Source organism: Schistocerca nitens, chromosome 2 (assembly GCF_023898315.1).
Source record: "Schistocerca nitens isolate TAMUIC-IGC-003100 chromosome 2, iqSchNite1.1, whole genome shotgun sequence".
Taxonomy (NCBI): Eukaryota; Metazoa; Arthropoda; class Insecta; order Orthoptera; family Acrididae; genus Schistocerca; species Schistocerca nitens.
This window is the reverse complement of record NC_064615.1, coordinates 765,231,712-765,248,001: the sequence shown is the minus strand read 5'-3', so window position 1 is coordinate 765,248,001 and position 16,290 is coordinate 765,231,712. Positions and strand designations below refer to the sequence as shown.

The 16,290-nt window shown below is 42.5% G+C and overlaps 1 protein-coding gene across 1 annotated transcript in view; it reads left to right on the top strand.

Annotated features, from left to right (window-relative positions):
* The window catches only part of LOC126235314 (uncharacterized), a 195,201-nt gene that overhangs the window by 90,084 nt on the left and 88,827 nt on the right, over positions 1–16,290 (top strand). The window contains exons 2-4 of the mRNA XM_049944037.1: positions 1,606–1,698; positions 4,227–4,374; positions 15,866–15,999. Of these exons, the coding sequence (XP_049799994.1) occupies positions 1,606–1,698; positions 4,227–4,374; positions 15,866–15,999 (375 nt within the window). The remainder of the gene's footprint in view (positions 1–1,605; positions 1,699–4,226; positions 4,375–15,865; positions 16,000–16,290) is intronic.

The following is a 16,290-nucleotide window of genomic DNA, read 5'->3' as shown; positions in this document are numbered from 1 at the left end:
ACGCGCTGACCACTTACCGTGAGACGAACAACAGTGACACTTTCTTTTGCCCCTTGAAACTGAGCTCCTCTTAATACACATTTCACTGTAATTATTCGTATTTAATGCTTCCAGCTATTGGTAACCGCTTCGCTGAGTTTACGTCACCTCTATTTTACTCAGTTATATTTAGCTACCACTAGTTATTACAATAATTTCCTTGATATATTCATTTTCTGACCCATAGCTAATTAGCGTCGAGTATGTCTTCAATATTCGTCTCTAGTCTGATTGTTTTCGAAGGAACAGATTAAAAGACAAGAGCTATTAAACTTACCTTAATTTCGAATTATCTTATACTAAGTGCTGGTGCTTTTTGGCATGTGTGTGATAAATAAATATGTTTTTCCAAAAGTCTGATTTTTCGTTGAAGATACAATACTGAACGATATTGTAGTTAATGAGTTCTCCTTTTCCATTCTGTTGTTATTTCATCCATTTCTATCGAGTTGAAACAAACAATTAAATCAACTAGCGCACAAATTCGCTTGCCTCAAAAATACAATTACTAGTGAAGTGGCATACTCGTTAAGAGAATGAACTATTGCTGTGATTAAACGGGATAGCAACCCCTGTCTGGCGAACTTGATTTTGATTTCTTTGGTTTTCCCAAGTGACTCGAGAAGAATGTGTTGGGACACGAGACCCGCATTCCGTAGGTTGGTGGCTCAAACCTCAGAGGGCCATCCAGCTCTAGATTTTCCATGCTTACCATAAATTTCTGGATTGGGGCCTTTGAAATAGACACGAATGATTTCATTACCCATCCTTCCCCAATCAAGCGTGTCTTCCGTCTCTAATGTTCTCTTCGCCGACGTTCAAAGCTAACCTTCGTCCCTTCCTCTTTTTCCTTCCAAACGAATGACTGTCTGTGACACGTCGCCACTTGCTTTCAACCATCATATCTATTCGAATGAGCATGGACTGCGTCTAGTATCTGATCCGCAAGAATGTCTCAAACTAATTTATTAACAGTTAAACTTCCTCTTTACTGACTGATCATCAAGTAAAGCTTGGTAGTCAGTGAAAGCACAGTCTCGTCTTCCGATCGATAATTATAAAAGGGAAAAGAGGGAAAAAAGTCAGTTAATCTACTCACACTATTAGTTCTTTAGAAATGTGAATTTATGATGTACATATATTTTCTAAGTGTGGATGTAATGCTTCAGATCAGTTTGCATTTAGGTATTACTGGAATAAGAAGCAAGGAGAACTGCGAAAACTCGAGAACAATATAACTCTGTTGCACCTCATAAAGAGACAAATTTGTTCAGGTGGGTGGTATAGCGTGCAAAGCAACAATAAGAAAAAGGAGAGCCAACAGCTATGTACCACCGCAATAGATATAGTGCCGTCGCTTCCAATCAAACGTTGTGTGTGTGTCAGATTGACAGAGAGTTATTCGTTTTATTTATTTATTTATTTATTTTGAGAACAGCATTTGAGTATCTCTTTCACTCGATTATCTTTGAAGTTTTTATTTTGTCTCTCTTTCTTGTCACTGTTAACTGCTCTTATAGCTTTGGAGACAGCAGTGTCTCAAAAATCAAAACTGTACCGTTGCAGCCAGCTACATAAAGCCGTGCTCCAAGAATGACCCGAACCTCAACGACTGCGCCTACAAGCATGCACAAGAGGCCATCCCGAGCATCCTCAAAGGTGAGTACTGGACGTCGTCAGTCTGTAGCGTACCATACCATGTCGTGCTGTAAATCGTTAGCCGTATTAAGAACTCTGTTCCATGTGAAGCTTTACGATTTCTGGCACAAGATTTTATTCTTTCTGTGCGACACTGGAACACGAAAGTTGTTTCTGAATCGAAGCTAATCTATATCTGTTAAGAAACGCCCACAGAGCACCAGGTCGCCTAATGTTTCGGTACTGTAACCGCTTTGATGACGTCATTCGTCTTTTGTTGTTTTGTGCTAATGCTTACATATATTCACATGTGCTGTAACAAAGATTCCGAATCACTCGTTTCACAATTTGTAAACTTTAGCAACCTGTTAGTATTTATTAATGTTCCGTATCGAAATCACTAAAAACGGAGCCCTTGTAGGACAACTCTGTTGTCCGTTTGTCTGTTTGTCCGAATGTTGAAACATTTTTTCTCAGGGACAGGTATACGTATCAAATTGAAATTTACGTCACATTCTAATGTCTATGGTCCCTTGGTAAGGTAAAATAGTTAAGGTCTAAGTCAGTGTAACCAAAAGATACGGCCAGCTTATTTTAATACTGCCAAACTCACTCATTAAGAGCTATAGACTACTTCACGTTGACCTAGAAACATCAAATTTGGCAAGAAGCAAAGTGTTACAGTGCAGGAAAAAAAAATCAGAAAATTGTTAACTTTTAGTTATATCATACGAAAAAAATATTTCTTTCTCGTTTGTTATCTGACTTCAAACTTAAAATTAAAACACTTCGAAATAATTTGAATTTACGTGACGGATGAATTTTCTATATAAATAGTTAAATTTGTAAGAAACACTCTGAGCGCGAGGTCTACTCCTATCTGGTAATTCTTTTAAAAATTTTTGCTTTCAGTTAATGCCTAGGGACATAGGAGTGTGTACCTGTGCTAATTTTTTCACAGTGACTTATATGCTCGTTTAGTCTTTCTAACAGAAAAAATAAGAAACTTTCCAGAAATATGTTAAGGTGACCACTAAAGTAGAGAAAATATTAAGCAAACCTTGCAGTTTTGAGGAAGTGGAACCGCGTTGCAGTCTTGCATCCAGCACTTTCGAACTGAATCACTCTGGGGCACAGATGTCTGACAAAAGTAGTGCGTAACAGATTGAAAGTCACTACCCAGTACCTGAACTAACTAGAATCAAAAATTAGCTAAGAAGTTAGCCTTCGAATGTCAGACAAGTTTGTTATAGAGCGATCTGGTAAATTGTTTATTTGTTCACTAAACTTCTTCGGTTCCTATTTGTTGTTAAAACTTTACTCAAGAAATGGACTGAACGTACCTTCTCTGTGTCTTTTGCGTTGTCTGGAAATGGCGCTTCACACATTTAAGGGGGGTAGGACGTCAAACGGGCCGTCTTGGAGCAGGAGAGACACCACAGGACATTTTAATTTCCACTGTCTATACTTTTACGAATAAATTCACAAAACTTTGTCAGCATGACCAGGAAGGACTCAGGATTCACAATCATAGCAGTGGAAGTTTAAAAAAATTACAAAATTTTTTTTTACATGTGAAAGTTCATCATTTTTTCACTTCTATTGGCTGCGTTTGTTGCTATAAGTACACGTTTCTTCATAAGTAGGAGAGATTATTCGATGAATTTTGCACAGCATACAAACCATACTTACAGATGTATAAAACTCTAGAAATTATTTAATTGATTGAAAAATGAATGTGCTGTTACATTTTAAACTTCATGTTTAGAAAAAATTCCAATTTTTTAGTTCATTATCTCAATTTTTATCACAGTTTTTAATAGATTTGGAAAATTCTAGAGTTTCATACACCTGTAAGTATGGTTTGTATGCTGTCCAAAATTCATCGAAGAATCTCCCTTCTTATTAAGAAAAGTGTACCTATAGCAACAAATGCAGCCAATGGTAAGTGAAAAAAGGGTGAAATACAAATGTAAAAAAATAAATTATTTTCTTATATTTTTGAACTTCCACCACTATAAATGTAAATCCTGAATCCTTTCTAGTCATTCTGACAAAGTTTTATGAATTTGTTTTTAAAATGATAGACAGTGGAAATTTAAAATTCCTGTTGTTTGTTTCCTGCTTCAAGTCGTCACGTTTGACGTCCTACCCCCTTAAAGAAACATATGGCTAACTTGGCACCAATAACGTTCCCCGTGTGTTTCATAAGAAACTCGAGTTATTCTTTTATTACAGTGTTTTCAAATTACTCACCAAAGTAAAACTAAACTGTACATTCCACTTTACCAACGAACAAAATTTCATGTGTTAGTGAAATAAAATACACGTAAATTCACTATTTTAACGTTTTGCGCCCCTCTGCTTTTAATTATCACGTAACAGCCAATTCCGGGAAAATTACTTTTTCATACGCGTATCGTTGTGCTATCATGCAGAGTGCGTTGAGAAATGACGTTTGCCGACTAGGCGCAGATTCTGGGTCCCGCTTCCGGCGTGACGCGGCGCAGCCTCGAGCGCAGATTTCTGATGTTTCCGTTGTCCCGCAGGAGACCGCAATTACAACGTGCCGGCTATGAACCCCCTCAAGGTGAGTCAGATCAAGGTGAGCCCCGGCGACGGCAGCGTGGGACTCGGCATAACCTTCAATGACGTCAACCTTTACGGCATCACCGACGCGGTCATCAAGGAGACCAAGTGAGTTCTCGCTGCGCCTGTTTCCGCAGAGCGGCTCCTGCCACAGCGTTTCCTCACTTCCGGTCAGAGTGCAATAGGAAGACTTTCTTTTGTGATTTCGGTTTACAACTGCAAAACTTAATACGTAAAGACTTTAAGACGATTGATACATTAAAACGTAAAACATTACAAGGCTGCAACACACCCACGTTTCAAAAGTCAACATCTCATGACCATTTTCGGCACGAAAATTCCATTTTCGAGTAATTATTTGCGGCAGCTGGGTACAGGTGTGTGTGCACATCGCTTCTGTAGCTGTAACATTATATAATTCAAATAATAATTAATTATATTTGTAATGTATAATTCTGTCTAAATATGTCTGTCAAATTGTGTTGATGATGGTTATGATGAGGATGAGGATGATGATGGTGATGGTTTATAATCAATATATTTTTATTGCTATACGTTAAATATTTACATTACAAGCCGAATCAACATAAAGCCAGTAGGAAGACTACACTCCTGGAAATGGAAAAAAGAACACATTGACACCGGTGTGTCAGACCCACCATACTTGCTCCGGACACTGCGAGAGGGCTGTACAAGCAATGATCACACGCACGGCACAGCGGACACACCAGGAACCGCGGTGTTGGCCGTCGAATGGCGCTAGCTGCGCAGCATTTGTGCACCGCCGCCGTCAGTGTCAGCCAGTTTGCCGTGGCATACGGAGCTCCATCGCAGTCTTTAACACTGGTAGCATGCCGCGACAGCGTGGACGTGAACCGTATGTGCAGTTGACGGACTTTGAGCGAGGGCGTATAGTGGGCATGCGGGAGGCCGTGTGGACGTACCGCCGAATTGCTCAACACGTGGGGCGTGAGGTCTCCACAGTACATCGATGTTGTCGCCAGTGGTCGGCGGAAGGTGCACGTGCCCGTCGACCTGGAACCGGACCGCAGCGACGCACGGATGCACGCCAAGACCGTAGGATCCTACGCAGTGCCGTAGGGGACCGCACCGCCACTTCCCAGCAAATTAGGGACACTGTTTCTCCTGGGGTATCGGCGAGGACCATTCGCAACCGTCTCCATGAAGCTGGGCTACGGTCCCGCACACCGTTAGGCCGTCTTCCGCTCACGCCCCAACATCGTGCAGCCCGCCTCCAGTGGTGTCGCGACAGGCGTGAATGGAGGGACGAATGGAGACGTGTCGTCTTCAGCGATGAGAGTCGCTTCTGCCTTGGTGCCAATGATGGTCGTATGCGTGTTTGGCGCCGTGCAGGTGAGCGCCACAATCAGGACTGCATACGACCGAGGCACACAGGGCCAACACCCGGCATCATGGTGTGGGGAGCGATCTCCTACACTGGCCGTACACCACTGGTGATCGTCGAGGGGACACTGAATAGTGCACGGTACATCCAAACCGTCATCGAACTCATCGTTCTACCATTCCTAGACCGGTAAGGGAACTTGCTGTTCCAACAGGACAATGCACGTCCGCATGTATCCCGTTCCACCCAACGTGCTCTAGAAGGTGTAAGTCAACTACCCTGGCCAGCAAGATCTCCGGATCTGTCCCCCATTGAGCATGTTTGGGACTGGATGAAGCGTCGTCTCACGCGGTCTGCACGTCCAGCACGAACGCTGGTCCAACTGAGGCGCCAGGTGGAGATGGCATGGCAAGCCGTTCCACAGGACTACATCCAGCATCTCTACGATCGTCTCCATGGGAGAATAGCAGCCTGCATTGCTGCGAAAGGTGGATATACACTGTACTAGTGCCGACATTGTGCATGCTCTGTTGCCTGTGTCTATGTGCCTGTGGTTCTGTCAGTGTGATCATGTGATGTATCTGACCCCAGGAATGTGTCAATAATGTTTCCCCTTCCTGGGACAATGAATTCACGGTGTTCTTATTTCAGTTTCCAGGAGTGTATTATAGGGATAGACAGTGATCATAGCACGTAACAGATTATTCTCGAGCCACTGGGTATATCAGCAAATGAAGAGGTTCGTAAAGAAAAATTAACAAATGACAATTAACCAGTCGAATGGAGGCTGACTGTAAAGGGCGGTAATCATTTAAGTGCATGTTGTTGTTGTTGTTGTGGTCTTCAGTCCTGAGACTGGTTTGATGCAGCTCTCCATGCTACTCTATCCTGTGCAAGCTTCTTCATCTCCCAGTACCTACTGCAACCTACATCCATCTGAATCTGCTTAGTGTATTGATCTCTTGGTCTCCCTCTACGATTTTTACCCTCCACGCTGCCCTCCAATGCTAAATTTGTGATCCCTTGATGCCTCATAACATGTCCTACCAACCGATCCCTTCTTCTAGTCAAGTTATGCCACAAACTTCTCTTCTCCCCAATCCTATTCAATACCTCCTCATTAGTTACGTGATCTACCCACCTTATCTTGAGCATTCTTCTGTAACACCACATTTCGAAAGCTTCTATTCTCTTCTTGTCCAAACTGGTTATCGTCCATGTTTCACTTCCATACATGGCTACACTCCATACAAATACTTTCAGAAACGACTTCCTGACACTTAAATCTATACTCGATGTTAACAAATTTCTCTTCTTCAGAAACGATTTCCTTGCCATTGCCAGTCTACATTTTATATCCTCTCTACTTCGACCATCATCAGTTATTTTACTCCCTAAATAGCAAAACTCCTTTACTACTTTAAGTGTCTCATTTCCTAATCTAATCCCCTCAGCATCACCCGATTTAATTTGGCTACATTCCATTATCCTCGTTTTGCTTTTGTTGATGTTCATCTTATATCCTCCTTTCAAGACACTGTCCATTCCGTTCAACTGCTCTTCCAAGTCCTTTGCTGTCTCTGACAGAATTACAATGTCATCGGCGAACCTCAAAGTTTTTACTTCTTCTCCATGAATTTTAATACCTACTCCGAATTTTTCTTTTGTTTCCTTTACTGCTTGCTCAATATACACATTGAATAACATCGGGGAGAGGCTACAACCCTGTCTCGCTCCTTTCCCAACCACTGCTTCCCTTTCATACCCCTCAACTCTTATAACTGCCATCTGGTTTCTGTACAAATTGTAAATAGCCTTTCGCTCCCTGTATTTTACCCCTGCTACCTTCAGAATTTGAAAGAGAGTATTCCAGTTAACGTTGTCAAAAGCTTTCTCTAAGACTACAAATGCTAGAAACGTAGGTTTGCCTTTTCTTAATCTTTCTTCTAAGATAAGTCGTAAGGTTAGTATTGCCTCACGTGTTCCAACATTTCTACAGAATCCAAACTGATCTTCTCCGAGGTCCGCTTCTACCAGTTTTTCCATTCGTCTGTAAAGAATTCGCGTTAGTATTTTGCAGCTGTGACTTATTAAACTGATAGTTCGGTAATTTTCACATCTGTCAACACCTGCTTTCTTTGGTATTGGAATTATTATATTCTTCTTGAAGTCTGTGGGTATTTCGCCAGTCTCATACATCTTGCTCACCAGATGGTAGAGTTTTGTCATGACTGGCTCTCCCAAGGCCATCAGTAGTTCTAATGGAATGTTGTCTACTCCCGGGGCCTTGTTTCGACTCAGGTCTTTCAGTGCTGTGTCAAACTCTTCACGCAGTATCTTATCTCCCATTTCATCTTCATCTACATCCTCTTCCACTTCCATAATACTGTCCTCAAGTACATCGCCCTTGTATAAACCCTCTATATACTCCTTCCACCTTTCTGCCTTCCCTTCTTTGCTTAGAACTGGGTTGCCATCTGAGCTCTTGATATTCATACAAGTGGCTCTCTTTTCTTCAAACGTCTCTTTAATCTTCCTGTAGGCAGTATCTATCTTACCCCTAGTGAGACAAGCCTCTACATCCTTACATTTGTCCTCTAGCCATCCCTGCTTAGCCATTTTGCACTTTCTGTCGATCTCATTTTTGAGACGTTTGTATTCCCTTTGGCCTGCTTCATTTACTGCATTTTTATATTTTCTCCTTTCATCAATTAAATTCAATATTTCCTCTGTTACCCAAGGATTTCTATTAGCCCTCGTCTTTTTACCTACTTGATCCTCTGCTGCCTTCACTACTTCATCCCTCAGAGCTACCCATTCTTCTTCTACTGTATTTCTTTCCCCCATTCCTGTCAATTGTTCCCTTATGCTCTCCCTGAAACTCTCTACAACCTCTGGTTCTTTCAGTTTATCCAGGTCCCATCTCCTTAAATTCCCACCTTTTTGCAGTTTCTTCAGTTTCAATCTGCAGTTCATAACCAATAGATTGTGGTCAGAATCCACATCTGCCCCTGGAAATGTCTTACAATTTAAAACCTGGTTCCTAAATCTCTGTTTTACCATTATATAATCTATCTGATACCTATTAGTATCTCCAGGATTCTTCCAGGTATACAACCTTCTTTTATGATTCTTGAACCAAGTGTTAGCTATGATTAAGTTATGCTCTGTGCAAAATTCTACAAGGCGGCTTCCTCTTTCATTTCTTCCCCCCAATCCATATTCACCTACTATGTTTCCTTCTCTCCCTTTTCCTACTGACGAATTCCAGTCACCCATGACTATTAAATTTTCGTCTCCCTTCACTACCTGAATAATTTCTTTTATCTCGTCATACATTTCATCAATTTCTTCATCATCTGCAGAGCTAGTTGGCATATAAACTTGTACTACTGTAGTAGGCATGGGCTTTGTGTCTATCTTGGCCACAATAATGCGTTCACTATGCTGTTTGTAGTAGCTAACCCGCACTCCTATTTTTTTATTCATTATTAAACCTACTCCTGCATTACCCCTATTTGATTTTGTATTTATAACCCTGTAATCACCTGACCAAAAGTCTTGTTCCTCCTGCCACCGAACTTCACTAATTCCCACTATATCTAACTTTAACCTCTCCATTTCCCTTTTTAAATTTTCTAACCTACCTGCCCGATTAAGGGATCTGACATTCCACGCTCCGATCCGTAGAATGCCAGTTTTCTTTCTCCTGATAACGACGTCCTCTTGAGTAGTCCCCGCCCGGAGATCCGAATGGGGGACTATTTTACCTCCGGAATATTTTACCCAAGAGGACGCCACCATCATTTAATCATACAGTAAAGCTGCATGTCCTCGGGAAAAATTACGTCTGTAGTTTCCCCTTGCTTTCAGCCGTTCGCAGTACCAGCACAGCAAGGCCGTTTTGGTTAATGTTACAAGGCCAGATCAGTCAATCATCCAGACTGTTGCCCCTGCAACTACTGAAAAGGCTGCTGCCCCTCTTCAGGAACCACATGTTTGTCTGGCCTCTCAACAGATACCCCTCCGTTGTGGTTGCACCTGCGGTACGGCCATCTGTATCGCTGAGGCACGCAAGCCTCCCCACCAACGGCAAGGTCCATGGTTCATGGGGGAAGATTTAAGTGCATATAGGTTTCAAACCTTGTAGTATATGTGGTAAGTCATTTGGCTCACGAAAGTTAGAAATTAACAATATCAGTACTTTTGTGCTTAACGCTTAATGCTTATGCTTATGATAAATTAAATATAGTCGGTGGTGGAGTATTTATTGGTGTCAGAAGTAGTCCGCCTTGTAGTGAAATTTAAGTAGATAGTTCCTGCGAAACAGTATGGGTAGAGGCTATACCTGACAATCGGACTAAACTATTAATTGGATCGTTTTACCGACCTCCCGACACAGAAGATATAATTGCTGAACAGTTCAAAGAAAACTTGAGTCCCATTTCAAATAGGTACCCCACTCATACAATTATAGTCGGCGTGACTTCAATCTACCCTCAATATGGGGGGAAAATTATACGTTTAAAGCCGGCGGCACGCATAAAACGTCATTCGAAGTTGTACTGAATGCTTTCTCAGAAAATTATTTTAAACAATTAGTTCATGAGCCCAGTTGAAGCGTAAATGGTTGCGGAAGCATACTTGACCTCTTAACAACAAATAATCCTGAACAAATATTGATATCATGTCGAATATAACAATTAACGACCGAAAGGCAGTTGCTGCTAAGCTGAATACCGTTACACCTACATCCATCAAAAAGAAACGCAAAGTATATCTATTTAAAAAAGCTGATAAAAATGCTCTTAACACCGTTTTAAGAGATAGTATCCACTCCTTCCGATCTGATCATGTAAGCGTAGAGAAGTTGTGGAATGGTTTCAAAGAGATAGTATCAACAGCAATTCAGAGGTATATACAACATACACTACTGACCATTAAAACAGCTACACCAAGAAGAAGTGCAGATGATAAACGGGTATTCATTGGACAAATATATTATACTAGAACTGACATGTGATTACATTTTCACGCAATTTGGGTGCATAGATACTGAGAAATCAGTACCAAGACCAACCACCTCTGGCCGTAATAACGACCTTGATACGCCTGGGCATTGAGTCAAACAGAGCTTGGATGGCATGTACAGGTACAGCTGCCCATGCAGCTTCAACACGATACCACAGTTCATCAAGAGTAGTGACCTGGCGTATTGTAACGAGCTAGTTGCTTGGCCGCCATTGACCAGACGTTTGCAATTGTTGAGAGATCTGGAGAATGTGCTGGCCAGGGCAGCAGTCGAACATTTTCTGTATCCAGAAAGGCCCGTACAGGACCTGCAACATGCGGTCGTGCATTATCCTGCTGAAATGTAGGGTTTCGCAGGGATCGAATGAAGGGTAGAGCCACGGGTAACACATCTGAAATGTAACGTCCACTGTTCAAAGTGCCGTCAGTGCGAACAAGAGGTGACCGAGACGTGGAACAAATGGCACCCCATACCATCACGCTGGGTGATACGCCAGTATGGCGATGACGAGTAGATGCTTCCAAAGTGCGTTCACCGCGATGTCGCCATACAAGAATGCGACCATGATGATGCTGTAAACAGAACCTGGATTCATCCGAAAAAATGACGTTTCTCTATTCGTGCACCCAGGTTCATCGTTGAGTACACCATCGCAGGAATTCCTGTCTGTGATGCAGCGTCAAGGGTAACCGCAGCCATGGTCTCCGAGCTGATAGTCCATGCTGCTGGAAACGTCGTCGAACTGTTCATGCAGATGGTTGTTGTCTTGCAAACGTCCCCATCTGTTGACTCGGGGATCGAGACGTGGCTGCACGATCCGTTACAATCACGTGGATAAGATGCCTGTCACCTCGACTGCTAGTGATATGAGGCCATTGGGATCCAGCACGGCGTTCCGTATTACCCTCCTGAACCCACCGATTCCGTATTCTGCTAACAGTCATTGGATCTCGACCAACGCGAGCAGCAATGTCGCGATACGATAAATCGCAATCGCGATAGGCTACAATCCGACCTTTATCAAAGTCGGAAACGTGATGGTACGCATTTCTCCTCCTTACACGAGGCATCACAACAACGTTTCACCAGGCAACGCCGGTCAACTGCTGTTTGTGTATGCGCAATCGGTTGGAAACTTGCCTCATGTGAGCACGTTGTAGGTGTCGCCACCGGCGCCAACCTTGTGTGAATGCTCTGGAAAGCTAATCATTTGCATATCACAGCATCTTCTTCCTGTCGGTTAAATTTCGCGTCTGTAGCACGTCAGCTTCGTGGTGTAGCAATTTTAATGGCCAGTAGTGTAAATTAACAAGAAATGGTACTGATCCCCCATGGTACACAAAACGGGTCAGAACGCTGTTGCAGAGGCAGCGAAAAACAGCGTGCCAAATTTAAGAGAACGCTAAATCAATAAGACTGGCAAAGTTTTGCAGAAGTTCGAAATATAGCGCGTACTTTTATGTGAGATGCTTTTAATAATTTCCACAACGAAAATCTGTCTAGAAATATGGCAGGAAACCCAAAGAGATTTTGGTCATACATAATGCACACCAAAGGCAAGACGCAATCAATACCTTCACTGCGCGATAAAAAAGGTGAAGTCACTGATGACTTTGGCACTGAAGCAGAGTTTTCCGAAACTCCTTCACCAAAGAAGACGAAGTAAATATTTCTGAATTACAATCAAAAATAACTGCCAAAATGAGGAACAAAGAAGTAGATAAAGCCTTCAGTCCAGACTGTAGGCCAGTCAGGTTCCTTTCACAGTACTCTGATACAATAGCTCCATATTTAGCAATTATATACAACCGCTCGCTCACAGAAGGATCCGTACCTAAAGACTGGAAAATACCTCAAGTCACACCAAACCCAAAAAGGGACGTAGGAGTAATCTGCTGAATTACAGACCTATATCACAAACGTCGATTTGCAGCAGGGTTTTGGAACGTAAACTGTATTCGAACATTATGAAGTACCTCGGAGTAAACGATTTATTGACACGTCGTCAGCACCGATTCAGAAGATATTGTTCTTGCGAAACACAAATAGCTCTTTCTATTTATGAAGTAATGATTGCTATCGACAGGGATCTCAAATTGATTCCATATTCTTAGATTTCCAGAAGGCTTTCGACATCGATCCTCACAAGCGTCTTCTAACCAAACTGCGTGCGAATGGAATATCGCCTCAGTTGTACGACTGGATTCGTGATTTCCTGTCAGAAAGGTCGCAGTTCGTAGTAATATACGGAAAGTCATCGAGTAAAACAGAAGTATTATCCGGCGTTCCCCAAGAAAGTGTTATAGGCCCTCTATTATTCCTGATCTATATTAACGACATAGGAGACAATCTGAGTAGCAGATGATGCTATTCAAAAATGTTCAAATGTTGTGAAATCTTATGGGACATAACTGCTAAGGTCATCAGTCCGTAAGCTTACACGCTACTTAGCCTAAATTATCCTAAGGACAAACACACACACCCATGCCCGAGGGAGGACTCGAACCTCCGCGGGGACCAGCCGCACGGTCTATGACTGCAGCGCCCCAGACCTTTCGACTAATACCGCGCGGCTGATGAAGCTGTCATTTACCGTCTTGTAAAGTCACCAGATGACGAAAACGAATTGTAAAATGATTTAGATAAGTCATCTGTATGATGCGAAAAGTGGCAACTAACCCTGAATAGCCGGCCGGATTGACCGAGCGGTTCTAGGCGCTTCAGACTGGAACCGCGCGCCCGCTACGGTCGCAGGTTCGAATCCTGCCTCGGGCATGGGTGTGTGTGATGTCTTAAGTTAGTTAGGTTTAAGTAGTTCTAAGTTCTAGGGCACTGATGACCTCAGATGTTAAGTCCTATAGTGCTCAGAGCCAACGAGCCATTTTTTTGGGATCCGCATCAGGTGGGACTGACAGAAGACATGGGAAAAGTACAAAGAAGGGCAGCTCATTTTGTATTATCACTAAATAGGGGAGATAGTGCCATAGAAATGATACGTGAATTGGAGTGGCAATCATTAAAAGAAAGGCGTTTTTCGGTGCGACGGGAACTACTCATGAAATTTCAATCACTAGTTTTCTCCTCGGATTGCGAAAACATTCTGTTGGCACCAACCTACATAGAGAGAAATGATCATCACGATAAAATAAGAGATATCAGGGCCCACACAGAAAGAATTAAGTGCTAGTTTTCCCCGCACCGTTCGTGAGTGGAACGGTAGAGAGACTGCTTGAAGGTGGTTCATTAAACCCTCTGTCAGCCACTTTATTGTGAATAGCAATCACGTAGATGTAGAGGCAGATGTTATAGGCACGAGGGCAAGTCGAGAATTCAGGGCATTTCGTTTTTCTTTTCTGTAGGTTGACTGCAATGACTCACCAATGATGTGCCTTGGCATCATTGTGCTCCTCGTGCTTGGGTTGCGTTGGTTCAGTGAACAGCTCTATTCCAAATGATTTCAGAGCATTGTATTACTTACTCCGTTCTCCGTATGCGGCAAGAAAGAAATGAGCAGAGTCAATTCTTTTTCTATAAACCGGAGGGATTAACGTAGCGGAGAGAATGAATCATAATGCGTTTGCTTTCTAGTCGTGGGTTTCTTAGTGAGCAATGACTTTAGGATTGAATAAACAGTTTTGGAAGTTGGTGTGTATCTATTTGAGACGAAGAACGTTGAGGTAAGCTAACCACTTCGAAACCGGATCGGAACACTGAGATACCTGAGCTGATAGTTCATGATGACTGTCATGCCAGAACTGAAGTTATTGGGCCAAAGTTAGACATTACAATTTGAAATGGTCCATGCATATCCAAATGATGCATATCAATAGTAGGTAGATTCCTTGGTGTAGGAACAAAGTTCATACCTTTTTTTCCAAAGCCGACAGAGTAGCATCATAGCATTTCTTGTCAGTTAATCGGGCTTTTTAGTTTGGACCATCAAGTGAACAAGTGCCGGATACTAGTAAATCAGTGGCTTTTGTACCCTTTGCTCTAAGTATTTCTTCAAAAATTGCTAGAATTCTCAGAAAATATTATATTAAAAGTGTTCAAATGTGTGTGAAAACTTATGGGACTTAACTGCTAAGGTCATCAGTCCCTAAGCTTACACACTACTCGATCTAAATTATCCTAAGGACGAACATACACACCCATGCCCGAGGGAGGACTCGAACCTCAGCCGGGACCAGCCTAAAAATGTTCTTTTGCGTTTAACCAAGACTAGAGCCCTGTTCGGATCAGTTGAAAATGATTTGGGATTGAGAAAGCCTGGAGTTTATAACATTCCCTGTCATTATCGAAATACCTATATTGGACAGACTATCGGCACTGGTCAGCTTTGTGCCTGTCTGGTAACACGTGAACGAAGAGAAACAGACCGTATTGATAAGAAAGGCGGAGACTCCTTCAAACACATAGTAGCCGTTGTTGGGACGAGTTCTCATCACTACGTATTGCAGCGTAATTGGGAGGGCATGGTGGCGAAATATCCATCTCCGCCTATAGTAGAGACGCTCAAAAACTAAGCTTCAGCAAAAGAAGTTGTTAATGACAGTGTAAATTGCTAATTCATTAAACTTTAAACTCATTAAACGGACAGTTGATAAATGACAGTTGTTGTGAGCAGCTGCAAGATCTGAAACTCGAATGGAAAATGGGAGGGAAGCTTTCGAAAGGTGTGATTTCATTCCATGATAATGCGCGCCCTCTTACCGCTGGAATAAACGCGCCAGTGTCATCAGAATCGTAGTTCTGAGCTCCTTGAGCAAAGCTCAGTCTTGACATATCCCCTAGCGATGTTCATCTTATTGGCCCTATTGACCTACGTGAATCTAAGTTGTCTTCGGATGACGTGGTTCTGCTGGCGCTTCAACACTGAATGTCGACGATGCTACAGAGGCTCTACCAGGCCGGTAAGGCAAGCTTGTCAAGAGGTGGACTATGTGGCTAGGGATTAAGGAAGAGTACGTACTCAAATGACATGTTTACCTAATAACATTTTCTTTTTTAAAAAAAAACGACTTTTTGGCACACATCTAGGATGAGTGAGGTTCAAATCAGTGCCCACCTATCCAGATAATGTTAGTCCCTGTGATCTCTCTATCGATTAAGGTGAACGTGCTTACTGTCGCAACCGCTAGCTATAATTGTGGGAGTGTTATGAGATTTAATCATTTACTACATCACTGTTTCATTTTCAGCTTCGATCTCGCCAAAAACCAAGCTGTGATAAAAGCCAGCGTGCCTGTAGCTCAGATGGTGGGCAAGTACGTCGTGGACGGCAAGATCCTTGTGGTACCCATCAAGGGCAACGGAGACTCCAACATCACACTCAGTGAGTACAAGTGCATGTCAGCAGCAATCTCACTTCCCGTGCTATTCCGCACCGCAGCCTCTGTCCTCTCCGACCACTAGCTAACCGTTGCCTTTTCTCGTTCTTTGGGAATTTGCTACAGAATTAGAAATGTATATTAATACAATAATGTATTTGCACGTCTCACAGCTCTAATCCCTCCCTCCTTCCCATGACTTCTCTCATACATTATGAACCTCACGTAAGCTCTACCGCTTACCTTACTGCGTTAGTACTTTTGGAAGAAAGGTTATCGCCGAAATTCGGATAACC